The sequence below is a fragment of the Loxodonta africana genome, chromosome 3 (assembly GCF_030014295.1).
Source record: "Loxodonta africana isolate mLoxAfr1 chromosome 3, mLoxAfr1.hap2, whole genome shotgun sequence".
NCBI lineage: Eukaryota > Metazoa > Chordata > Mammalia > Proboscidea > Elephantidae > Loxodonta > Loxodonta africana.
Genome location: NC_087344.1, coordinates 196,865,245 through 196,890,606, shown reverse-complemented (window position 1 = coordinate 196,890,606; position 25,362 = coordinate 196,865,245). Strand labels below are relative to the sequence as shown.

Below are 25,362 nucleotides of genomic sequence, written 5' to 3'. Positions count from 1 at the left end.
GGGACTAACCATTCCACAATAACAATTGTAAACTCTGGACAAAATATGTTTTTTAAATCTGATTGAAGGCACTGAAAAGTAAAAGGGATTCAAGCCGTGATAGAACGAAAACAGGTCTCCTGATTGTCAGAGCCGTGCTCATTTCTCTGCATTTGGCATCTAAATAAAATCTTTGTTTATTCCCCATCATTGTAGAGGATGTTGTTTCGCAAGTTTGCACACTCAGAATGGAAGTGGAAAGAGTGCGGACTTGAGAATTCAAGCCGAACACTGCTGCCTAGCAACATGCAAGGGAAAAAACAAAGCAGAAACGCCTAGTGAATCCAGTATGCGGCAGGTACACAACCAATGCGGCAGATAGCACGAAGGAAAAGTGGGAATCCGGAGTTCCTACTTAAGCAGAGCTTGGACCCTGGAATTCTCTTCCAGTGGATAGCAGGAAGTTATGGGAAAGTTAAAAGAGAAACCCAGAGGCAGGACCACCCAAGAGCGGATCAGGTGTAAACTTGCTTTCGAAACTAATCATCCAGTATGTTTAACCCAGAACCAAGATCAAAGTACTAACTGCACGCACGTGTCCCCTTGCCTATTGTTCATGAGCATGGAATGAGAGAGACATACATACTACTGGAGTGAACTTAGAGTTATGTGAGGAAAAAGAATTTTTTCTGTATCAAGAGAAAAGGGACGAAAACGCAACCACTACCTCCCCGTCGGGGAATCGAACCCCGGTCTCCCGCGTGACAGGCGGGGATACTCACCACTATACTAACGAGGACAGCGGTAAGCAAGCCTTTGAAACTGATCCTTAAGAAGGTATTTCTAAACTGCCAGCGCAAATTACTCGAAAAATTGTGGATTGCTGGCAAAGTTGTGCTTTTTTAATCCAGACCACTGCATTCCAATAGAAACATAATGCCGACCCCATATGTAATTTTTAATTTTCTAATAGTCACATTAAAGAAATAACCGGTAAAAATTAATTTTAATTGTAAATTTTATTAACCCAATATATCCATATTACTACAGCATGTAATCAATGTAAAAATATTAAGTATTTTATTTTTTCGTACTTACTCTTCAAAATTTGATATCTCTTTTACACTTAGAGCACTCTTCAATTCAATTTTCTTCGAAAATGCTTTATCGGTAGATTTCACAGAAGTTACTGTTGAGAATGTAGATTCACGTAGCCAACTTGTTCCAAACGTACAATAGTTGAACTGAGTATCCGTTTTAAAATTTTAATTTAAATTAATGAAAATTAGATAACTTTGAAAATGCAGTTCCTCCTCACTTGGGTTTCTCAGTCGCAGAGGCCGTATTTCAAGCGCTCGATCGCCACCGGTGGCTCGTGGCTACGGTATTAACCTCGCACAGACAGACACTAGGGCCCTTTGGCGGTAGAGTTTGAAACAAGCGATACCAGAGTCCAAGCGATCCCAAGGATTTCTCAAGAGTGGGAAGTTTAAGGAAGGAAAGAAGGAAGAATAAACTTTCAGAATTTAATCAGGCCAAAACGTGGCTCTGCAGAGAACTACGCCCAGGGGAGAAAATGGAAAAAGTATGAAAGAGACTTGGACGTTACGGTCATACAACTCTTGTCTTCAGGCTCAATTTAGAAAAAAAAAAAAACAACCTTGCGTTGGCCGGGAATCGAACCCGGGTCAACTGCTTGGAAGGCAGCTATGCTCACCACTATACCACCAACGCCTCGGGAGTCGGGGCTTCGGAATTGTGTATATGAAGGAACAGAAATCCTGGCTTTACCGGCGACTTTCTTTCTTACAACACTGGTCTGTCCGTTTGTCTTGCTGTAGTGGCTTGGGTGTTGCTATGATGCTGGAAGCTATGACACTGGTATTTCAAATACCAGCAGGTCACCCATCAGGTTTCTATGATCCCGAAACAAACGGGGCCTTCGCTGGGAGAGGACAAAGCCCATCTTTTCCTCAGCCGCCTTTTCTTATCCCTGCTGTCCGCTAACTGCTCAGCCGCACGGAGCGCCCCGGCACTGGGTCAGCCGGATATGGGGTCCAAGGGAGATCGGTTCGGGAAGGGGCAACCTTTGTGTGGCTTGGCTCCTTTAGAGAAGGAGTAAGAGAAGCTTTACGGTTTAGGATGGTGAGGAAGTAGGAAATAGGAAAGAGCTGTCGGAGGTAGTGCTTTGCGAAAGGGACCAGAGAAATTTCGAATTTTATTTGGAACAATAAGTAAATTAACTACAACATTAATATAAACCCATTGCCATCGAGTCGATTCCAATTCATACCAAAAGAAAAAACCGTTTTGGTGGAGCAGATTTCAATTTATAGCGACCCTATGTATAACTAGACATAATACAGCAGTGTATGATTCCCTTAAAAGAACTAAGAAAAGAAGTTTTTGCGGGTGTCAGGATGGCCGAGCGGTCTAAGGCGCTGCGTTCAGGTCGCAGTCTCCCCTGGAGGCGTGGGTTCGAATCCCACTTCTGACAGAGTTCCCCTTTTCTTTTTTTTTTTTCTCCTCCTTATGACTCTGAACCAACCAGCAAATACGATTAAATTCGTGGAGAAAGAAGTACTGATTGATCAGCACTGTGTTTTATCCTGCGTATCTACATTTTTTTTGTACGAAGATAGTATATGCTTCACTGTGACTATAGACCTGAAGCGATTTGTTTTTTCTGTAAAAAAAAAAAAAAAACTTTTTTTTTTTTTTTATTGGCAGGACGCTGGGCTGTGAAATCAGGAAAACAATAATTTTTGTTTCCTTCAGACTCTATTTTTTCTGTGCCTATTTATTTATTCCTTCATTTGACAACAATGTATTGAGTCCTTACTGTGTGCCAAGAACACTAGGGAGGACAGATACCAAAGACACCTCTGGCTAGACAAGGAAAACCCCTCAAAACAGGCTCTCTTAATTTGCTGTAATTAGCCTGAGACAAGAAAGGATCTTTCCCTAGAGACTTCAAAGAGAACACAGCCCTGCCATCCCTGAATTTGGGCTACTAACCTCTAGAACTGTGAGACAATACATTTCCGTTCTTACAAGACGCCCACTTTGTGGTACTCCTGACCTGTGTCTACCTGCAAGTAGTCATTCCTGCCCAGTGCCTCAAACTGTGAACTAATCCCTAGGAATCTAATACACTACAAATATGATTTTATACAATTTTAAATTGAGAACATTTACAAGAGCACCGATCTTGTTTTTCTGGGTGCTGTGGAAAATTGTGTAAATATTTGTGATTGTTACAAATCGTTCTCTTATCTGAATGTATAAGTCATTCCTTGGAAGTATAATTTAGGCATTCTGAGACCTATAAAACATCTAAAATTTTAAAAATTGTCCTGTGAAAATTGTAATAGAAACATGTCCTGTGAAACTTAGTTTGTTGTAATTGACATATGAGCAACCTACAATGGTTGTTAGGCTGTTCTGTTCTACCATAAATGCTGCACTGCATTATATATGAAAAATTTTAAAAATCTGTGATCCTGCTAGATGAGTGACAGTTACACATAATAGAGGCAATTATTAAGAGGGGGTCTAAGGAGTTGTACAAGAAAAGGCAGTACAATCATAGTACAACCCATGGCTCAGCTGTGAACAATATTTATGAAGTGGAGAAAATACATTTTCTCCAGTGTTTTAATATTAAGAGAATATATATTCTCGTTTGTTTTAGTATGGGTGCATAAGCTGTGATTCCTCTCTAGCCTTTAGAAAGTGGCACGGGTTCTGTTCAAGATATGGCTGAGCAGCCTGTTCCACTCTTAGTAAACACCCTAATACCTTATAACATGTTTTCTCCTATTCACAATGGGTGATTGAGAACTTGATATAACTAGCACCATAATGATGCTTTAAGTAATTTCTAAAAACATTTTTTTATTACACCATCTGCACCGGTCTCTTCCAGAGGGGTGCGGAGCTCTCTCAGCTCCTGTGGCCTTGGTCTCTCTTCTCTTCTTTGTTCTCCTGAGAAATGGGCTTCAGCCTATAAGATGGCAGCTAGAAAAGCCTCCTGACATTTTTAATCTATAGCTTTCTTTCTTGCTGCCTATCCCAGCCGAAGTGGACTTGACAGAACAGTTCCACTAGCCGAGAGATTCTTATGTGAGTTTTTTCAGCCTGTTACAAACATACTGATTAGAGTTCAGATGTCTGACAGGCGTATCTTTAGTTTAATAAAGAGTTTCTTGTAGTTGTTTTGTGCTGTATAAGACCATCTGTGGACTGCGTGATCAAAACATTAAGTAACCCTCACCTTCCCCCTATGAAACTCTCCCGCTAGCTCTTTAGAATTAGACAGACTTTGGGAGAAATTTAACCCCTCTGTCTCTTGCCCTCTTGCTGCTTACTTCCTCCTGTCTCAGTATTGGCTTTGCGGCAGGCGGCTCGAACCCGGGATTTGCGGTAACTTTTACATGATCATAATAATGTAAACAATGTATATTTATTTCCCTTTTTAAAATGATAGATTTATATTAGGACAATTGAAGGAATAGAAGTTCATGAGTAGGGGAGGGGAGAATTTAAGAGAAGGAAAATACTTTATTACACAGTATAAAAAAGTCAATAAATGACTAAAAATTGCTTTAAAATAATAGCAATGTAAGCATGGTATTTGAAAATGTAAACACGAATGGAAAAAAAAAAAAAAGCTTAAAAAGTTGAAAGATTCTTCTCCTGTAGAAGGCACCTGCCAAGTCATGAAGATATTCATGTTGCCCTGTGGCAAAGAACTAAGGGCCTCTGTCAACAGCCAGCAGCAACGTGCTAGCCATGTGAGTGAGCCATCTTGGAAATGGACCCATCATCCCTAGACAAACCTTCAGACGAATACATCCCTGGACAATATCTTGACTACAACCTCATGACAGACTCTGAGTCACAACTACGCCACTAAGCCATTCTCGCTGAAGCCACAGAAATATTGGAGACAAGCGCTGAGTGATGATGAGAATTAAATCCTGGCAGTGGTAAAAGATGGAGAGGAGCAACATATTTGAAGACAGCTCCCAATGGAAATTCTATTGCTCTCAAGTGGTGACTCTGCCTTCCATGTAGTACAAGAGCAGAGCAGCAGCCAGCCTAGCTCTTGAGAAGAATACCTGCAGGTACCCATTGAGCTGCTGCTCCAGAGATGGACAAACCCTGTCTAAGTTCCATTATTTGACCCTCATGAAGAAAGCCTTGTAAATACCGCTCAGCAAAAGTTAGTTGGTGTTTGGCAGGATAAGCTAAGAGTGAGACAAGAAGGAAAAGAAGTGAAGGTATCTGGAAGATATGTAATCTAGGCCAAACCAAACCCAGAGAAGGTAAACCTTCAGCTGAAGATGTCTACTGACCTGGGTCTACCTGCAAGTAGTAATCCCTGCCTGATACCTCAAGCCGTACAACCAATTTACAGTTCATTATTCCCTCCAGTTATGAAACTGAAACAGAGCGAAAGTGGAGAGGCTGTAGGCAGGAGGCTCATCCAAACTCACGATCAACCATCCCCCTACAGGCAGGGATTGTGTCTGATTCATCTGTCTCGACTTTACATGCCCATCTGCGACACAGTGAATGACTTACCATGGCCCTTCTAGTTATAGTCTTGGTTACTCACACACACAATGATTAAGTGGGGCTATGTAAATAAGGTATATGGAACCATAATGAAGGGATTGGTCAGTTTTGCCATCCCGCCAGGCTTAAAATGAGCCATCCCAGAGGTAGGAGGAGAGGATCGCACCACCACCAAGAAAGAAAAGCCAGGAGTGGAGCACATTCTTTGGACCCAGGATCCTTGTGCTGAGAAGCTCCGGGAACCAGGAGACAGACAGAGAGAGTTGTAATGCCGAAGAAGGCAAGAAGCAGCAGCAGGGGCAGGTGACCAGTGGCAAACAGCACGGTGGGTATTCTGGCCCACGGAGCAAGAAAGCTGAGTGCCTTCAGGCAGGAGGATTAGTGGCAGAGTGGGTGCTTCTGGGCACTTATAGGCATAGCTAAAAGAGTTTTGTAACACTTGCTTGAGAAGGACAGAGGCGAGGTGAACAGGCCAAATGCCAGGAAGAGACCTGCCTTCGGGCACGGCTGAGAAGAGCCTGTCCTGATCAGAAGAACTGTATCCTGACCGTTAATGAACCTGAATTATAACTTGTTGTTTTTCTAATAAACTCCATAATCATGGTACTGTCTGTGAGTTCTGTGTGGCCATTGAAATGAAGTACCGAACTCAGTAAAGAAGTAGAGTATACCATAGGTGGGACAGATGGTGTCAGAATTGGTAAAAAGGGCTGGCGAGAGGAGGTATGTCTGACCTCCGCCTTGTAGGAGTCAGCCTTGGGCTGTTGATCTTGATTCTCCTTCCCCCTTGTGAAGCTGGAGGATGTCAGATCCCTCTGCCATGACATTTTTGCACCATCACATGTAATAGTAATAATACTACCATTTATTGAGTACCTACTATGTGCTGGGCATTACACTAAGAGACTTACATATAGTTATTCTTCAAAAGTAACCCCATGAAGTAGACCTTGTGTCTCCCTGTTCCCATGTTATAGACAAAGAAAGCAAGGCTTAGAGACATCAAATATACACAACTAGTAATTGTCCAAACTAATATTAGAATCCAGGTATGTTCGACTCTTGACTGCATTAGCTTTTCACTGTATGTCACTCTGCTTCAGGTAGACACTGGAATCCCCAGGCCCTGGTTCAAACATCCCTGTTTGGCCTGTCTCTCCCCACTTCGCACCCTATGTGCTATGCTCAGCCATACTAGACTTTCTGCTGTTCCCCCAATACATCATCCTTTTTATCATGCTTTGCAAACTTAAGTGCCTATGCTACCAGTCCTCAGACCACATTTTGAGTAACAAGGACTTAGGAACTTCTTAGGAGCTCCTGGGTGACACAGTTAACGTACTCCACTGCTAACTGAAAGGTTGGAGGTTTGAGTCCACCTCAGAAAGGCCTGGAGATCTACTTCTAAAAGAATCACCCACTGAAAACCCTGTGGAGCACATTTCTACTCTGACACACATGGAATTGTCAAGAGTTAGAATATACTCAACAGCCAACTGGTGGTGGAGAAGCTCCCTAGAAATGCAGATCTCAGGCCACCTTGTTGCTGTGTGCCATCCGTTCAATTCCAAGTCATAGTGGCCCTACATGACAGAGTAGAACTGCCCCATAGGTTTTCCTAGGCTGTAATCTTTACAGGTGCAGATGGCCAGGTCTTTCCTTCCGAGGAGCAGCTAGGGTTTGAACCTCTACCTTTCCACTGTGGTTAACAGCCCAAGGCTTAGCCATAGACCTACTGAATCAAATCTGTGTTTTAACAAGATCTCCAAGTCATTCATATGCACATTAAAGTTTGAGAAGCGCTGGTCTATATAATCTCAGTGCCTTTGCACAAGTTGATCCTTAACCTGAAATACCCTTTTCCTTGCTCCCCACCAGTATGATGCGAACACTTACAATATTTCAGACACTGTAATTAGAACTGACAATACAAAAGTAAATTGAATTTTGTGCCTAAACTACAGATGATCATAGTGTATTCATAAGAGGGTCATGGAAAAAAAAAAAAAAAATTTTTTTTTTAAGTTGAACCTTAACGAAGTAACCAAGCTTAACATCACCAATGAAAAGTCATATTAATATCATGTATTCCCTAATATGTTAGATAAACAGGCACTTCACCTCTGTGTTGTTCTTCCCCCAAATTTATAATCCCAGTCTAATCATGAGAAAACATCAGACAAACCCAAGTTGAGAGACAGTTTACAAAATAACAGACCAGTACTCTTTAAAAGTGTCAAGGTCATGAAAAACAAGGAAAGGCTGAGAAACTCACAGTTTGTAGGAAACTAAGGAGATACAATAACTAAATGTGACATGGTATCCTGGATTGGCTCCTGGAACAAAAAAGGGACTTCTGTGGAAAAAAACTGAAGAAATCTGAATAAAGCCTATAGTATCGTATCAGTGTTAATTTCTTAGTTTTGATAATATATCATAAAAAAAAAAATTTTTTTTTTCATAGTTATGTAAAATCTTAATATTGGGAGAAAGTGGGTGAAGGATATATGGGAACACTCTATCTTTGCAACTCTTGTCAATATAAAATTATTGCAAAATAAAGTATTTTTAAAAATTGAAAGTGATTGCATTTAAGAAGTAGCGATTGGAGGTATGGCCAGAAACTCCTGGGTTTTTTTTCACTAGAAAATTTGCAACAAGATTTGTTTTTTTAATAATAAGTATGCATTTTTTATTTAATTTGTTTTGATGTTGGAGGGAGGAATTGGATGAAGTAGTTGTGATTACAATATACCTACCTACTCACTCATGGACACAGTTAGGTTTCAAAGACCAGGTCGTTATGTGAAAATCGGCATTATGACCACATCAGATCACAAAGAGGAGAATGGCTACATCATTACATAACTGCCAAATTACATCATTACATAACTGCCAAATTATATCACATAACTGCCAAATAACATCATCACATAACTGCCAAATTACTTCATTACATAACTGCCAAATTACATCATTACATAACTGCCAAATTACATCATTGAAGACTGCCAAACCACTGAGAATCATGGCCCAGCCAAGTTGACACATAACCTTAACCAGCACAGCCAACATTACTTTCACCTTGCACCTCATTGTTCCTCACTGCCAGACATCCATCATTAATGCCCAAAATAGCTGGATAGCAGATTTTTTGCTATTGTCATAAACGCAAAATGTTGGAAAACGAGGTAGTTGATAAGTGAGGAATACATATAATCTTGACTAAGAGCACACAAGATGGGATTTTTAAATGCCTATTATACAGTAAACAGTCCCCCCAAAAGGTTAGCAAAATCATCAGCAATAGTCATTTAAAAGTAGATAAAATATCACTGAACAAATTGTGTAGAAATTGTTGAATGGTAACCTAAACTGCTGTGTAAATCTTCACCAAAAACACGATAAAATATTATTTTTTAAAAAAGTAGATGAATGGTTAATTGGCTTAAATCTGTCTTAGTTATTTAGTGCTGCTATAACAGAAATACCACAAGTTGATGGTTTTTGTTACCTGATTAGGGTCCGTGCCCTGGAGCAGTCCAGCCAATCAAACATACTCGGGGACCCAGCAGCAACACAGGCTGTCTCTATGGAGTCCCAAAGAGCAGTTTTACATTAGAGCTTATATAGAATCTTGCAAGGGTTACAAGTGTCTTTGTAGTCCCCCTCCAGACATTTCTTTATTAGGCTAAAGACATGCATATCTGATACCTGGGCTCCAACTTCCATGTGGGGGTTGTATGCCACAGGTAGTCAGGACAGAACAAAAAGTTATTTGCATCAGTTAAAAACAAAGAACAAAGTCATTAACATTTGGTCAAGACAAAGTCTTTAACAGAGGTATTTGAAGGAGGCAGGCAGAGGAAGAACAACTTACAGGTTTATCATGGCCTTAGTTATGTTAAGCTCTCAGTTGCCCATTTTGAAAAAGGAGAAAACATGCTGGGGAACATTGGGGTCACACTTTAACAAATAGAAATTGGTGCTCTCACATTTTAGGAGGCTAGAAATCCAAATTCAGGGCACCAGCTCCAGGGGAAGGCTTTCTCCCTCTGTGGGCTCTGGGGGAAGGTCCTTGTCATCAGTCTTCCCCTGGGTCTAGGAGTTTCTCAATGCAGGGACCCAGGGGCCAAAGGACATGCTCCACTCTGGTTCTTCTCTCTTGGTGGTAGGAGGTCCCTCCCCTATCTGCTCCTTTCTGCCTTTTACATCTCAAAAGAGATTGACTCAATATACAACCTAATCCTGTAGATTTCGTCCTGCCTTTAAGATCATCTAATCCTGCCTCATTAACAACATAGAGGTTAGGATTTACAACACATAGGATAAATATTATTAGATCACAAAATGGAAGACATCCACACCATCCTGGGAATCATGGCCTAGTCAAGCTGAAACACGTTTTGGGGAACACAATTCCATGGCACTGTCTATAGAAAAACAGATACTAGCCAGATGGGAGGATCTGAGGTGTTTTCAAAAGCGAGCACTATAAATTTTCCTTCTTAGGCGCAGTATTTGTTTTTCTTGTTTGTTTGTTTTTAAGAAAGGAGGGAGGGAGAGAGAATGTGGCATACTACTGAAAAGCTAAGAAGCCTTCTTTAAATCCAGTAAGTGTCATCATTCCTCTTGGAAGGTGCAGATAGGTTGGGATGGTGAATGTTGGAAGTTAGGAGGAAATTCAGGAAAAACAAAGAATGTAATACAAAGTGTGCATGTGACCCTATCTCTTTGTTGCAGGTTCCTTCAATGGGAAGCCAGGTAGCATAGGACTTGGGCCAGGTTCATAAAAAGAGGGCAGTTAAAAATGTGAAGTGACAATCAGAGGCAAGTGGGTTGAGAGTGCAACCTTCTCTCCACCTGCAAAGGATCCTCCTTAGCTAAATATTATGCAGTATTGCTCTACCCAAGCTGACCTTCCTTTCTGAGATGACTGGGAACTAACTCATGCAGATTGATCCTTGCTGTTATACTGTCATTCACCTGACTGGCAGTAAAGCTGAGCCTAAGGATATGTCCTAGGGTTAGTCACTTGCTACAAAAACACACAAATATTCTCTTAACAATGTAAATGTACAATAAAATGTACACTTTTCCTCTCAGTGCTCAGCAACTGTTTTAAAGGAATATGTCCAATTTTACAGCAGCGGGGGAAGGTCTGAAAATTACTGGAGTTATGGCCTATTTGTGGGGTGACAGTGCATAGGCTCTAGAATCAGGCAGTCAGAGTTCTTAATGCCAGCCCTGTCCACCTCCACCCCCAGCTATTTAACAGCTGTGTGGTTTTGAGTAAATTGTTTAACCGCTTTGACCTTCAGAATCATCTTCTTCAAAAAGCAGTAATACCCCACGATGTTGCTATGAAGATGAAATTAGATCCTGTATGTTAAGTACCTCAACTCATAATATTTAATAATAGCAAATATTTGTTGATAGTTTACTCATGTCTACCAGTCTTCTTTGCCTCTTACATATATCAACTTAACCTTCTCAACAATCCTGAAGTAGGCACTATTAGCGTCATCATCCCAAGTACATAGAAGTGGAAACTGAAGGTCAGGGAAGTTAATTTGCACAGCATATAAAGTGGCAGAGCTGAAAATCCATGTACTCTGGTTCTAATATAGCCATTACATTATACGGCCTTTCATGTAGGTATTATTACTACTGTTGTTGTTATTACCATCCTAGGCCCCATCAGCAGAAACCAGAGGGGCCATGGTATTTCCCTTCCATAGATAAAGTCAATAGTAAACTTAATCACACCACTAGACCTACTCTCTCTAATATACTATTCCCCAGAGTCCTGAAGTTGGACTCTGTTCTCTAAAAGAACAATGTGCAAAGTGACGTGATTTGAGACAGCCAACCAGCATGTGGAAAGCCTGGTTGCATAGTGGTTAAGTGCTACGGCTGCTAACCAAAACGTGGGCAGTTCAAGTCTATCAGGTACTGCTTGGAAATTCTACAGGGTAGTTCTACCCTGTCCTATAGGGTCGCTATGAGTCGGAATCAACTCAACAGCAACGGGTTTGGTTTCTGGTTTTAACCAGCATGTAAACTATCTGTCAATGTTATTAGAACAAATACACTTATGAACTAAACTAGGCTCCTGATAGACTTTTTATCTTAGGGTCACACATAGAAGTAATTAGCTTGCCAGGACTCAAGTTTCTCTCCATTCTCTGCTTTTCCAACTCCAATTCCACTCCAGTCTTTCTGGACTATAAGCCACAGTCCTCTCTTCTCTACTAACCCTCACACTTCAATACTGTCTCAATGTGTCTATCTCAAACTCTTTCCCTTATCCTGTTTCTGATTTAGAAATCATGCACACAACCTTGTGTTATTTTCTTCACATTCCTCCTCAGCATTGACCCTATCATTTTCTGCTCCTGAAAGATCAACCCCTTTGTGTACTTAATTGGCAGAAATGAAAACTAAGAAAGCATTTTAAAAATTTATTTAGATCTTTATTTCAAATGACATAATCCATACATGCGAGTAACAAAATACACAAAGCGTAGGTGAAAACAATTTTCACACATTAAAATGCCACACTATTAATGATACATTAATGATTCCTGCTTGTTTGAAATGGAAGAAGAGAATTAAAGGGAAAAAATAGGTCAAAGGCGAAAGACTTCAGTTATAAAATATACTGAGAAGAAAGCTCCCTGTTTGGGGAGTTCTTCCCCACTCCCGCCCCTGAAGTTACAGGGCAGTATTACAGAATACAGTTCAGAGGGCCCACAAGCCAGTCCTGACAGTCACAGCTGACTTGTCACCAGGAGCCATTCAATCCACTTCCTCAATGACAGGGCCAGTACTGGATGCTCTCTGGCGGGCTTGAGCCCCACAGCTGCTGCCTCCAGGGATGCCAGGTCCCCCATAGAGCCTGGAGAAGATGGGGCGACAGATTTGGTCCAGCTCCCTCTTCTGATGCTCATACTCCTCCTTCTCTGCCAACTGGTTGTGCTCCAGCCAGGCGAGGACTTCCTGACACTTGTCTTGTACTCTGCACCTGTCCTCTTCAGAAATCTTGTCCCTAAGGCCTTCCTCTTGCAAGGATCCCTTCACATGGAAAACATAGGCCTCTAGAGAGTTTTTGGCAGCCACCCTGTCCCTCTGGGCCTCATCCTCAGCCTTGTACTGCTCAGCCTCACGCACCATCCTCTCCACCTCCTCCTTGCTCAGTCGGCCCTTATCATTGGTGATGGTGATCTTGTTAGCCTTGCCTGTGCTCCTATCAGTGGCTGTCACACTCAGAATGCCATTGGCATCAATATCAAAGGTCACCTCGATCTGAGGGACTCCCCGTGGGGCGGGAGGGATGCCACTGAGCTCAAAGCGCCCCAGCAGGTTGTTGTCCCTGGTCATGGCCCTCTCACCCTCGAACACTTGGATCAGGACCCCAGGCTGGTTGTCTGAGTAGGTGGTGAAGGTCTGAGTCTGCCTCGTGGGAATGGTGGCATTCCTCTGGATCAGTGTGGTCATCACCCCGCCTGCTGTCTCCAGACCCAGGGACAAGGGTGCTACATCCAGCAGCAGGAGATCCTGCACTTTCTCACACTTGTCCCCCATCAGCACTGCTGCCTGCACAGCAGCCCCATAGGCCACGGCCTCATCAGGGTTGATGCTCTTGTTCAGCTCCCTGCCGCTGAAGAAGTCCTGCAGCAGCTTCTGCACCCTGGGGATGCGAGTGGAGCCGCCCACCAGGACGATGTCCTGGATCTGGGCCTTGTCCAGCTTTGCATCCCGCAGGGCCTTCTCCACGGGCTCCAGGGTGCTTCGGAAGAGGTCTGAGCACAGTTCCTCAAAGCGGGCTCGCGTGATGGACGTGTAGAAGTCCAAGCCATCAAACAGGGAGTCAATCTCCAGGGTGGCCTGGGTGGTGGAGGATAGGGTGCGCTTGGCGCGCTCACAGGCCGTGCGTAGCCTGCGCAGGGCCCGCTTGTTCCCCATCAAGTCCTTCCCGTGCTTCCGCCGGAATTCCTCCACGAAGTGGTTCACCAGCCGGTTGTCGAAGTCCTCTCCACCCAGGTGGGTGTCTCCAGCCGTAGCCTTCACTTCAAAGACACCAGCGTCGATAGTGAGGACCGACACGTCGAAGGTGCCCCCACCCAGGTCAAAAATGAGCACGTTGCGCTCTCCGGCGCCAAGCCGGTCCAGCCCGTAGGCGATGGCGGCCGCCGTGGGCTCGTTGATGATCCTCAACACGTTGAGGCCCGCGATGGCGCCCGCGTCCTTGGTAGCCTGGCGCTGCGAGTCGTTGAAGTAGGCCGGCACCGTGATGACGGCGTGCCTCACCGGCTGGCCCAGGTACTCCTCGGCCGTCTCCTTCATCTTGCTCAGCACCATGGCCGAGATCTCCTCGGGGTAGAAGGCCTTGTCCTCCCCACGGTGGGAGACGCGCACCTTGGGCTTGCCGCCCTCTCTCACCACCTGGAAGGGCCAGTGCTTCATGTCCGCCTGCACAGTCGCGTCCGCGAACTTGCGCCCGATCAGCCGCTTTGCGTCGAACACGGTGTTGTGCGGGTTCAGCGCCGCCTGGCTCTTGGCCGCGTCGCCCACCAGCCGCTCGGTGTCGGTGAAGGCCACGTAGCTAGGCGTGGTGCGGTTGCCCTGGTCGTTGGCAAGGATCTCCACCCGGCCGTGCTGGAAGACGCCCACGCACGAGTAAGTGGTGCCCAGGTCGATGCCGATAGCCACTTCCCTAGGGGCAGGCATGGCTGTGGCTTTTCGCGCTCCTGGGGACCAGTCGGATGCCGAGGCGAATGCCGAGTCGGATGCGCAGGGCTGCGGCAGTTGGTGCGTCTCAGCAGTGCTGCCCTGCTCGCGGTTCCTTTCCAGCCCGCTCAGCTCAGCTCGTCTCGTCTCGTCTTCGCTTCCACCCGCTTTATATTGTTGTTGCTGGAGACCCGCCTCCTGTGGCCCGGGCCGCCGCGAACCTTCCAGCGCCTTCTCCACCAGCCAAGAGCCACCGGGCCCGGCCGGCCTGACTCAGCCGGGGGCGCCCGCGGGCCGGGGGAGGATCTGGCCTTGAGAGGTTGGCGCCGGGACGGTACGCAGGCCCCACCCGCCTCTGACTCGGAGCCGCAGAAACTTGAGAAATGGGGAGAAAGTTCCAGCTTCCCCCAGCTTGTTCTAAAGCCGCTCGGCAGCGGTTAGGGCAGAAGCCAGTTAACGCAGTGCCTCCCCAAAAGAACAAATTCTCCCACTTCCTGGTTGGAGGCCGGACCGCCTGAGAGGGCCGGCTGAGAGGAGCTGCTCTGGTGAGCCAAAAGCAAGTTACCATGCGAAAAGAGCTATGGCCTTAAAGCCAAGAGTTTAACTAGTTACATTATTATTATTATATTGTGCTTTAGGTGAAAGTTTACAGAAGAAATTGGTTTCTCATTCAAAAATTTATACGCAAATTGTTTCATGACATTATTGCAATCCCCCTAATATGTCAGCTCTCTGCCCTTTTCCTTTTACGCCACGGTTCCCCGGATGCATTTGTTCAGTTTTTCTGTCCCTTCGCGCCTTCTCTCTTTGCTTTCGGCCAGGTATTGCCCATTTGGTTTCCTATATTTGATTGAACTAAGATGCACGCTTCTCACGTGTTACAGTTTGCTTTATAGACCTGTCTAATCTTTGGCTGAAAGGTGAATTTCGGAAGTGGCTTTTGTTCCGAGTTATAAGGGTGCCTGGGGGTCATGGTCTGGGGTAAACAGTTATTTTTTAAAGTCGTACATAAGCGGTACTCTTAAATCTGGTTGCATGGTGGGGTGCAGCTAGGGACAGAAATAAGAGATAGCGCTGCGGTGACTATCACAGCGCCGGCATTGGTGGTTCAGTGGTAGAATTCTCGCCTGCCACGCGGGAGACCCGGGTTCGATTCCCGGCCAATGCAGTGGAGTGTTTCGTTTTGATTCCAGAATTACTCTAAGCCATTTTCTATTTTATAAATTTATCTTCCTAAAATAAACGAAATCCGTTCGGCTGAGCATTTGGATTCTTTTGATTTTATTTCCCCCTAATTTACCCATTCACTTTCCTTAGTAGCCGCTGCTCCTTCCTAGAGAGAGCGCGGCAGGGAGGGAGGAGAATGCACACATGTGGGAATGTCCCTCCTGTTACCGAGACCCTTCCCCACATTCGTATCCCAGGGGAGCTTCGTCCCTAGAGGCCGTTTTGAAAGGCAGGCATGGTGGGGTTTTTCCCCTACGCCCTAAGCGAGCTCCGAGCCGGCGCCCAGGACTCGGGTGCAGAGTGACCTCCTGCAGACCGCAGTTCCCCTACGCCCGAAAGGCCAGACGGCCACGTGCGTTCACTGGTCAGTAAAACTGCACTATTCAACATCAGTCCTACGGCCTTGCTAGCTCAGTCTTTGCCCTGGCCCGCCTTCTTTAGACCAGAACATTTGATTTGAACTTTCTGGTGTTTGGGTTTCTCCTGGAAACCAAAAGGAGGAGACATTTCGGAAAGGTGAAAGTGGAAATTGAGGAAGAAAAAACAAGAACTTTTTTAGCCTCCCGGTAGGGTGTCTTCCACGTGTCAGGCCGGGATCCCACTGTACTAAGGCGGATAGCCGCACTGAAGGACGTAGTATATTCTAATATTTTACTTTAGAGGACTTAAAGTTGATTTTTATTTAATATGTTACTTGCCTGGTTCAAAGGAAAGTGCTAATTTTAAAAAAGAGAAATGAAAATCCCTTTCTCTGGTTCGAACCCATTGGGAAGCTTGGGGCGGGAGGTGCTTTAGGACAGGCGGAGGGAGTCAAAATGCAGGGATCAATTGGGCCTCTGGACAAGGTATCCTGGTCAACCCTCTCCCAGTGTATTGGTGAGAATCAGTTGGCCGAGTTTGCTGCTAGAGAGATCAACTCTGCTGTGAAGGTGATTGGTCTAGGAAAAAAGGAAGTGTGAAAAATAAAACCATCCTCAAAAGAGAAGGGACATATTTTATAACTCCGAGAGAGAGAAGCTGTCAACTTCAAACTCCTTTCTGCTGTGTTGTTGCTGGAGACCCGCCTCCTGTGGCCCGGGCCGCCGCGAGCCTTCCCGCGCCTTCTCCCCCAGCCGAGAGGTACGCAGGCCTCACCCGCCTCTGACTCAGAGTCGCAGAAACTTGAGAAATGGCCAGAAAGTTCCAGCTTCCCCCAGCTTGTTCTAAGGCCGTTCGGAGGCGGTTAGGGCTGAAGCCACATGCCTGGGAGAACAGGGAGTCCTGGTGGCACAGTGGTTAAGAGCTTGGCTGTTAACTAGAAGACTGGCAGTTTGAATCTGCCAGCAGCTGTTCCTTGGAAACCCTGTAGGGCAGTTCTGCTGAGTTGGAGTTGATAGCAATGGATTTAGATTTATTTTTGTTTTAGGAGAACATGGTGTCAGGGAGATTTTAGCCAGGGGCCTGCCAGAGAAAGGCCCTCACCTCAGAAGGATAAAGGTAGTCTGACCTGCGGTCCTGGAGACCTGGAGGGGTATGTACCCATCCTGGCTCTCCTAACCCTCTCTCCCAGCTCTCAGCTGCCTCCAAACCCCATTCAGTCTCTCCCAAGAGTCTCAAGTGTAGCCCTAAAGCAGGCACCTCTGTGCATGGATGTTAACCACGTCATACAGGTATGCTTCCAATGAGCCGTTCATGACTTTATTTCTATCTACTCAGAGAGGTTTAAGCATAGAGGAGCTTACATATAGAGGGTAAATTTTATACATACACAGGGTAAATTTTATACATACACTTAAACATATCTGTTTATGTTTAATAACTGGGTTTGAGAACCTTTAAAAAATAGAGCAGACATTAATCACTTAGACATTGTGAAGTGGAGGGATGCTCATGATCCAATATTGAGTTAAAAAAAAAAAAAGAAAAAACAAGTTGTAGAACAAAATGTATAATACGATTCCAAACTGTATATTTAGAGATTTGTGACACCAATTACCTGTATGTCCTTGAGAAAGTCATTTCACCTATTTGGGCCACAGCTTCCTCAGTTTTAAAATGAAAAGATTGAACTACATGGTTTCTAAGGAATTTCCAGCTTTAAAAGTGTCTGATTTCAAATGCTAAGAATCTACCCATTCCACAAGTATTTATTGAGCACTTTTTCATTTGCCAGACACTGACTTAGGCTCTGAGTATATCATGGTGAATAAAACAAAGGCCTAGCTCTCATGGAGCTCATATTCTAATGGCAGGGGATGAGTCAGAGAACAAACAACTAAACAAGTAAACATAGACTACATCCGTTGGTGATAAGTACACTGGAGAAAAATAGAGCAAAAGAGAATTAGGAGCATGGGGGAAATGGAATTATATTGATGGTCAAGGAGGCCTCACTAATAAGGTGACATCTGAGTGAAGACCTAATGGACGTGATGCAGCAAGCCTCATGGATATCTGTGAGAAGGAACATCCCAGAAACAGGAAAGGACATAGGCCCTGGGCAGAAGTATCCTTGGTGCGTTCAAGGAAGAGCAAGAGTGAGCAAAGAAGAGCAGTAGGAGATGAGCTCAGGGAGGCAGTGAGGAACAAGATGTTGCTGCGCTTTGTAAATATTACAAAGGCTTTAGCGTTAAGTGAAATGGGAAGCTATTACATTGTTTTGAGCAAAGACATGACAGACATAGCACACATTTTAAAAAGAACACTCTGGCTGTTGTGATGAGAATGAGAATAAGGTGGCAAGGGTGAGTGCAGGGAGATTGGTTAGGAGGATATTACAGTAATGCAGGTGAGAGATGATGGTGTCTTGGACCAAGGTAGTAGTGGTAGAGAACTGAGAAGTGGTCAGATTGCTGGATATATTTTGAAGCAGAATTTACTGAGGTTTTGTGTATTGGAGGAGCCTCTGTCCAGAGTCAGTGAAAATACACTTGATGTGAGTCCTTATAGAGCTGGGCAGACTGTGACCTTCAGCACTCGGGGCTAAGAGTGGGGCCTGATGGGACTTAGCTCTGGAGATCACAGGCCCTTCCTTTTCCTGAAGGCTAAGGGATGGGTGGAGGCTCCTTAGCCAAGGTTGTTGTCAGGAGGGGCTATGAAAGAAGGAAAGGTATGGCCTGAAGAGTTGCTGCCACTACTATCACTCCATAGCATGAAGGATCATTTGTACTGAGGGCCCTTGCTCCATCTGACATTGCTGTTAGTCCCGTCATCCAATAACTTTTGAAGGTTTCTATGCAAAAAGAGATACAGGCCCATGTCCACTGTAAACAGCAGTCCTATCGCCAGGAAGAAAATGATTTGGTACCAGTGTAGAAAGAATGGTGAGAGGAGTGGAATTCCAGAACCTAGTAGGAGAGGCAGAGGGATAAGAAAAATGAGAGGCATTAAGGTGGAAATTTGGAATAAACAGTGAGGTCCCCAGTAGGGAATCTTGGTAAAATCACCTAAACCAGGGGCTGAGGTCAATGCCCAAAGCAGACAGGTAGGCCAGGAAGTCTTCAAAGGATTCCCTCACCTTCTGCCTTCCCAGATAAAGCACTCGATCAGCATTTTCCAAAGGCTGACCTTGGACACATCTCTTCTGAGAGACATTGATAGAAGTTACAGAGGAAAAAGGTTTTGTGGCCACCTAAGTTTGGAAAATTATGTGTGAATATAGTTTAAAAGTTTTCTTTTGATAAACTTTCACCTAAAGCACAATAAAAAAAATTTTTTTAAGTTTTCTTTTTTCACAACAGGGTTTCTTGAAGCCTTTCACGTACATTGTGAATCTATAGGGAAAGGAACAGAGTATGCGGCATGTTTCCCGTTAATTTGACCAGAGGACCTTTTATCCTGAAAACCCTCTCAGGGAGCAATGTGCCTGGGGAACAGCCTTTGGAAGACATTGAAGTAGGCAATCCATTGACCACATCAACACATCTTCACCTAATCTCCTCGGAACCTAGGACAAGGTGGTGGTCACTGACCAACACTAGTCTGGCACAAGCTTGTGATGCCCCCTGAAAAGACATGATGAGGATTCCACAATGCACATTTTCTCAAGGACAGGCACAGACCTGGTTCTTTGTAGGTGGGAAGAGATTCTCATGCCAACACGGCTTCCCTGAGCTAAAGTCTGTGTCTAGGCTGAGAGGGTCAATAGAAAGGTACGAGCCTCAGAATCCTAGAAGATAGAGGGACATGTGACAAAGTGGAATGGTTTGAATGAGGTGAAAAGGGGGGAGGGTGACCATATCTGGTATATGTGTTTGTGAGGAGGAAAAGGTGGCTTCTATCCTGTGAGAGTTAAAACTCCAAGTGAATGACACCCATTTCTACAGTTTCTGGGGAATGAGCTGGAACAGAGCTGTGTATCCACATAGCAATCAGGTCAAGCTAGGACTTTCAGGGTTCCCACTGATGTCAAAGAGGCCCACTCAGGAGAACACAGGTACCGAAGTTTGAAAAAGATCTGTAATCTCCTTCCTACCCATCATTCCAAGGCCTGAAGCTCCTTAAACAGAGATGTCCATCCCCCGTGCATACAGTCCCCGGGTCTCACCTTGGACAGTGATGGTCACAGGCCTTGATGTCTTCAGCTTGTCCCCTATCATTGCTGTGCAGTGATAATCTCCACTGTGACTGTGGTTTGCTCGTGGAATGGAGAAGGTGGTATTTTTATTGAAAAATATCTTGGATTTTCCATTCTGGAAGAACATGATATCAGACTGGGGCCTGTTCTTCCAGCTGTGGCACCTCAGCATGATGGGCTCCCCTTCCTGAAACACCAGCTGACGGGTCTGGAGCAGGAGCCAGTCTGAAAGACACAGACATGGGAAGAAAAAATTCCAAGACTGGATTCCAAGGCCCTCACTGCCTCATGTTCAGGACTAACGTTACTCACAGAACTTGAAAGGCTGTCAGGCAGAGGTAACTGAAGATGCTTCATGGCAGATGTGAGCATTGTCTTACAGGCAAAATACGGTCTTATGTCTCTGAGACCTCTGAAGCCTAAACGTTTGCAGAAGTTCCAAAGACGAACAGCAGAGGTAACTGAAGATGCTTCATGGCAGATGTGTGCATTGTCTTACAGGCAAAATACGGTCTTATGTCTCTGAGACCTCTGAAGCCTAAACATTTGCAGAAGTTCCAAAGACGAACAGCAGGGACTGGGGGGTGGGGCGGGGGGAGCTGTGTGTGTAGCAATTTTGAGGAATTAAAAATGTTATGCTGTCGTAGGGAAATAACCACATTTCCGTAACTTAGAGGTTACAGAACAGGACGTGAAACCTTCAGTTCATTGCGGAGACAGCATTTGTGGTCTGGTGATTACTAAAGTAATGGTAACTTTCGAAGGAGATTTGGGAAGTGAGGATGGGCAGCCATTAATTTTGTTAGCTGTGAAGTAGAGCCTTAAGAAGACCTCACCCTGAATGGAATTTTTCTACACCCATATAAGGAATGAAAATATATGACCTTTTGAATTCAGTGTTCAATTGTGGCTCGGGACAAAAGGAGCATTAAATAAAGCTTTTAAATTTGAAATCGCTCTCCCCTCCTTGCTGCCCATCCACCCCTAATCTCAATGGTGGCAGAGTAATTAGATTGCAGAACTCAGCCACCTCGGAGATCAAGTCTGTAAACTTAGCAGAGAAAAAAATTAAATTGCTCTATTTACCACAAAAAAGAAATAGAATTTATTATATCTTAAATGAAAACTCACTTACTTAAGGAAACAGTATTCTGTATATGAAAGGCAAGGTATTGTTGAGAGAGCATAAAACAGGAATCAGAATTCTAATTTTGGCTCTGCCATTAACTTGGGGGTTTTGGGTCTCATAGGCTTAATTTCTTATACAATGGAGGGATGGAACTAGGTGGTTTCTTTCTAAGAAATCTTCAGATCTAAATTTTTATTATCTATATTTTTACGCTTTCTCAGGAAAACCTAGAAGCAGCATCAGCTGTTTTGTGGGAGGCAATGTGAGCAGAGAAGAGATGATGTATATTGGGCAGGTCTCTGAGGTTCAGGCACCATTTATTCCCTTTTCAACAGAGTACCATCAACAGAAAGTGATTCCACTGCCAGCATCTCTCTGGTACAGGAGTCTTTAAAGACCACAAAAATCATGCTCCTGGCATGCAGTGCAGTGAAAGACTTAATATGGCCCTTCTAGCCATGGTCTTTGTAACTCTCACCAAATGACTGGGTGGGACTATGCAAATGAGGTGCTTATGGGCTACCAAGGGAATTGGATAGCCTACTAATAATGTAAATAAGGTGCATGGTACCCTTTTGGGGGTGGGACAATGCAAAGAAGGTATATGGAACCCTAACAAGTGGATTGGTCAGTTTCACCACCCTGCTAGGCTTAAAACGAGCCATCCCAGAGGTGGACAGAGGGGACCCTGTGACCACCAAGAAGAAGAGGCAGGAGCAGAGTGCATCCTTTGGATTCAGGATCCCTGCACTGAGAACCTCCTCAACCCAGGAAACAGAGAGAGCTATAATACCAGAGATGGCAAGAAGCAGAGGTAGCAGAACCAGGAGACTGACAGGAGACCAATAAGAGACCAGCAGGAGATGGTGCTGTAAACTTCCAGTCCATGGAGCAAGGAAGTCGAGCACCTTCAGTCAGGAGGCTGGCTGTCAGAGTAGGGTGCCTCCAAGTGCTTGGTGGAGCTAGGTTTGCCAACCCACAAGGCTAGGGCTGAGCACCTTCAGGCCAGCGTTCACTGGAGGAGTGCGGTGTGTCTGGGCACTTATTGGCAGAGCTAAAAGAGCTTTATAACACTTGCCTGAGCAGGGCAGAGGCTGGGCAGAGGGGCCAGGGTCAGAGAGAGACCTGCCTGGGGGTGTGGCTGAGGAGAGGCTGTCTTGATCAAAGAACTGTGTCCTGAGCTTTCCTGAACCTGAATTATAATCTGTTACTTCTCTAACGAACCCCATAGCTGTGAGCATGGTCTGTGAGTTCAGTGTAGCCATTGCAACAAATTATGGAACCCAGCAGAGAAGTAGAGAGTGCTGAGGGAGGGACTGTTGGTGTCAGAATTGGTAAAAAGGTTGGAGGGTCTGGCCTCTGTCTCATAGGAATCAGCCTTGGACTCTCCTTCCCCCTTGTGAAGTTAGAGGAGGGCAGATGCCTCCACCATGCCATTTTTGCCTGGTATTAAACAGGGGAATTAAAGACACTGGGTGCTCACATGTGACCATCTTCAGGGTTTATTCACCAAGGTAGAGTTGGAATAAAGTACAGTATAAATGCACTCATATTTTCAAACATTGACAGGAGTGGGGAGAGAGATATAGTGTCTAGTGTATTTTCTCTACCAGTTAAACAGTTGCTATTGAGTTGACTCATGGTGACCATGTCTGTTGGAGTAGGAATATGCTCTGTAGGGTTTCCAATGGCTGATTTTTCACTTGGACTCCTGGGTGGCACAAACGGTTAACAGGCTCAGCTGCTAAATGAAAGGTTGGAGGTTTGAGTCCACCCAGAGGCATCTGAGAGGAAAGTCCCGGTGAGCTACATTCAAAAAATCAGCCACTGGAAACCCTACAGGGCACAGTTCTACTCTGACATGCATGGGGCCAACATGAGTCAGAATCACCTGGAAGGCAGCTGGTTTTCTCTGCAGAGTCTATTAAGCTGTACACTGTGAGATATTTATAGAAACCTAAGTCAGATCATGTAATTTCTTTAATTAAAACCGTCTAATGAATTTTCATCCCATTCAGGAAGAAAAGTCAAAATCGTGGCAACAGCCTACAGGCCTCTACATAATCTTCTCCCCCTCCTCCCACCTCTGAGCTCCTGTTGCCAGATGGGCTTCCTCCCTGCAGCCTCCTGTACTCCGGTCAGATGGCCTCCTATTTGCTCCTCACATATGTCAAGCACACTGCCAGCACAGGGCCTTTGCAGGTCTCTTTGCCTCCAACCCCTCCGCTTTATCATACTGCAGTATTTTTTTATGGAGTGAGGATTTATTGTGTCTCTTACACTCAGCTGCCTATCTGTGGCCTTGTAACCTTCATGGTCAATGAGCACTGAAGCAAAAATAACTAACATATTCTGAGGAACTTCATAGACATTTCCACCCCACCACACATGCTTCCAACAACTCCAACTTCCCAACACTGCTTCCAACAATTCACAGCACTGGTTCCCAGTAAACAGGCTCCTCCACCCCCTTTTCTGGAAACCTCTGCAATGTAAGCAGATTGCATCTCTCCTTATCCTCCCAGACCCTCCCCAGGTTCCCCTCCACTGACCGGGAACCACGTCCAGCTGCACAGGGTCGCTGAGGCTGGTCTGGCCTGTCTGGCATCTGTACTCCCCACTGTCGTTGATAGTAGCCTTAAAGCCGTAGTTGGGCTGGACCTGAGCTGGGATGGGGCTTCCTCTGTGGAACCACTGGGTGGCACTTTTTGCAGGGGTGTGGGCCCCATGGCACTTCAGAGTCACGTAGTCGTCTTGGAGCACATTGATCCATGGGGGCTCAAGGTTCACCACTGCCTTCGGGAGATCTTCTGAGGAGCAGAGGGCAGAAAAGAGTGTGAATAAGTTTAGGGGCACCGTTGATTCCAAAGTAGCTCCCAGAGGAGATCAAGGGCCAGAGTGAACTGCTATAGACCCAAGTAAAGATCATTCCCTTGGATCATCAGGTCTTTGGTGAATCCAGTGGGAATCTCGTCAAGAGTCAAATCTCAGGGCACACTGAAATGAGGGAACAGCCCATGCTGAACCTGAACCTGATTCTTGGTAGAACAGACATTTTCCTGCATAGTAAATACAGCATCACATTGTGAGGGAATAACACCATCAATCCAAGAAAGCAAAGAGTAAATTTACCAGCTCGTGTATCTGCAGAAGCTGTAAAAGAGAAGAGAGAGGGTTAATGTAGAACAGAAGAAGACAATGAGAGCACACTTAGTTGTGTGTGTGGAGGAGGACCAGGGAGATGTGATCTTAGCTTCCTTCTTTCCACAGGACCCATCTCAAGACCCTGTTCCCAGCTGATCTCTTATACCATCACTCAGTTCTCACATCCTCGTTAACTTCTCCCAGTCTCTTCACATGGCTACAAATTACCATGAATATTTTGTGCAGAATGGCTTCCTAGGGACTCAGGAAGTATCTCTGAATTCTGACTTTAGGAACCAGTGGAACAGTAAGAACTCAGGGTCCTCTCTCTCCTCTCAATCTGTTCCCAGCTTCCAGTGCCTGCTCCTCACCACACTGGTCCCTGGAGTCAGGGGGGTAGGAGTGGTTGAAATTGCCTGTTAAAGAATGACCTCACTCACCCAGCAGCAGCAAAGCCGTCAGTGGCTGAAGCAGGCACAAGTTGCCAGGATGCAAATCCTGAAACACCTGGGTCTCAAAAGTCATCCCAGAGCTGGGCCAGAGTCCACTGGGGTTTAGAAGATGAGCGGAGAAATGAGGAGGGAACTGTACATGCTCTTATGTAGGTTTTCTCAGTCACCAGATTCTTACGTAAGTTTTCGCAGTCACCACATTCTATTTCTGCTGACCTCTCAGTCATAAGTGAAACTGGAAGTTGAATCTGTGTGGTGCAATGGATTCTTTTTGTATGGCCTATCCCTCCATGCTCCTCTACCTACCACCAAATTACTGAGTGGGACTATGCAGATGAGGTACTTGTGGCCACCGAGGGGATTAGATAGCTTGCTAATAATGCAAATAAGGCACACGGTACATTTGTGGAGATGGGACCACGCAAACAAGGTGTATGGAACCTAAAGAGGGGATTGGTCAGTTTTGCCACCCCACTCGGCTTAAAATGAGCCATCTCAGAGGTGAAAGTGGGGGAAGGGCTCGCTGCCACCAAGAAAAAGAGGTACAAATGGAGCGTGTC

At 45.1% G+C, this 25,362-nt stretch overlaps 2 protein-coding genes and 4 non-coding genes across 17 annotated transcripts in view; 2 read left to right on the top strand and 4 right to left on the bottom strand.

Moving 5' to 3' along the window:
• The window catches only part of LOC104846329 (Fc receptor-like protein 5), an 84,209-nt gene that overhangs the window by 7,179 nt on the left and 51,668 nt on the right, over positions 1 to 25,362 (bottom strand). For 4 of the 12 annotated variants that reach the window (XM_064282860.1, XM_064282859.1, XM_064282870.1 and 1 more), the window contains one exon: positions 22,836 to 24,016. In XM_064282860.1, the coding sequence (XP_064138930.1) occupies positions 23,253 to 24,016 (764 nt within the window). In that variant the 3' untranslated portion in view covers positions 22,836 to 23,252. The other 8 variants (XM_064282862.1, XM_064282865.1, XM_064282864.1 and 5 more) reach the window with 8 other exon arrangements.
• On the bottom strand, positions 707 to 778 carry TRNAD-GUC (transfer RNA aspartic acid (anticodon GUC)). Its single transcript has one exon. It is a non-coding gene; the product is annotated as a tRNA-Asp (tRNA).
• TRNAG-UCC (transfer RNA glycine (anticodon UCC)) lies at positions 1,642 to 1,713 on the bottom strand. Its single transcript has one exon. It is a non-coding gene; the product is annotated as a tRNA-Gly (tRNA).
• Positions 2,394 to 2,476, top strand: TRNAL-CAG (transfer RNA leucine (anticodon CAG)). Its single transcript has one exon. It is a non-coding gene; the product is annotated as a tRNA-Leu (tRNA).
• Positions 10,181 to 14,299, bottom strand: HSPA6 (heat shock protein family A (Hsp70) member 6). Its single transcript, XM_010594904.3, has one exon. It carries the CDS (start codon positions 14,293 to 14,295, stop codon positions 12,364 to 12,366), a length of 1,932 nt encoding a protein of 643 aa, XP_010593206.2. The 5' UTR covers positions 14,296 to 14,299; the 3' UTR covers positions 10,181 to 12,363.
• On the top strand, positions 15,393 to 15,463 carry TRNAG-GCC (transfer RNA glycine (anticodon GCC)). Its single transcript has one exon. It is a non-coding gene; the product is annotated as a tRNA-Gly (tRNA).

Excerpts from the sequence above, each read along its gene's own strand:
- HSPA6 (XM_010594904.3), bottom strand. The coding sequence starts at position 14,295 with ATGCCTGCCCCTAGGGAAGTGGCTATCGGCATCGACCTGGGCACCACT.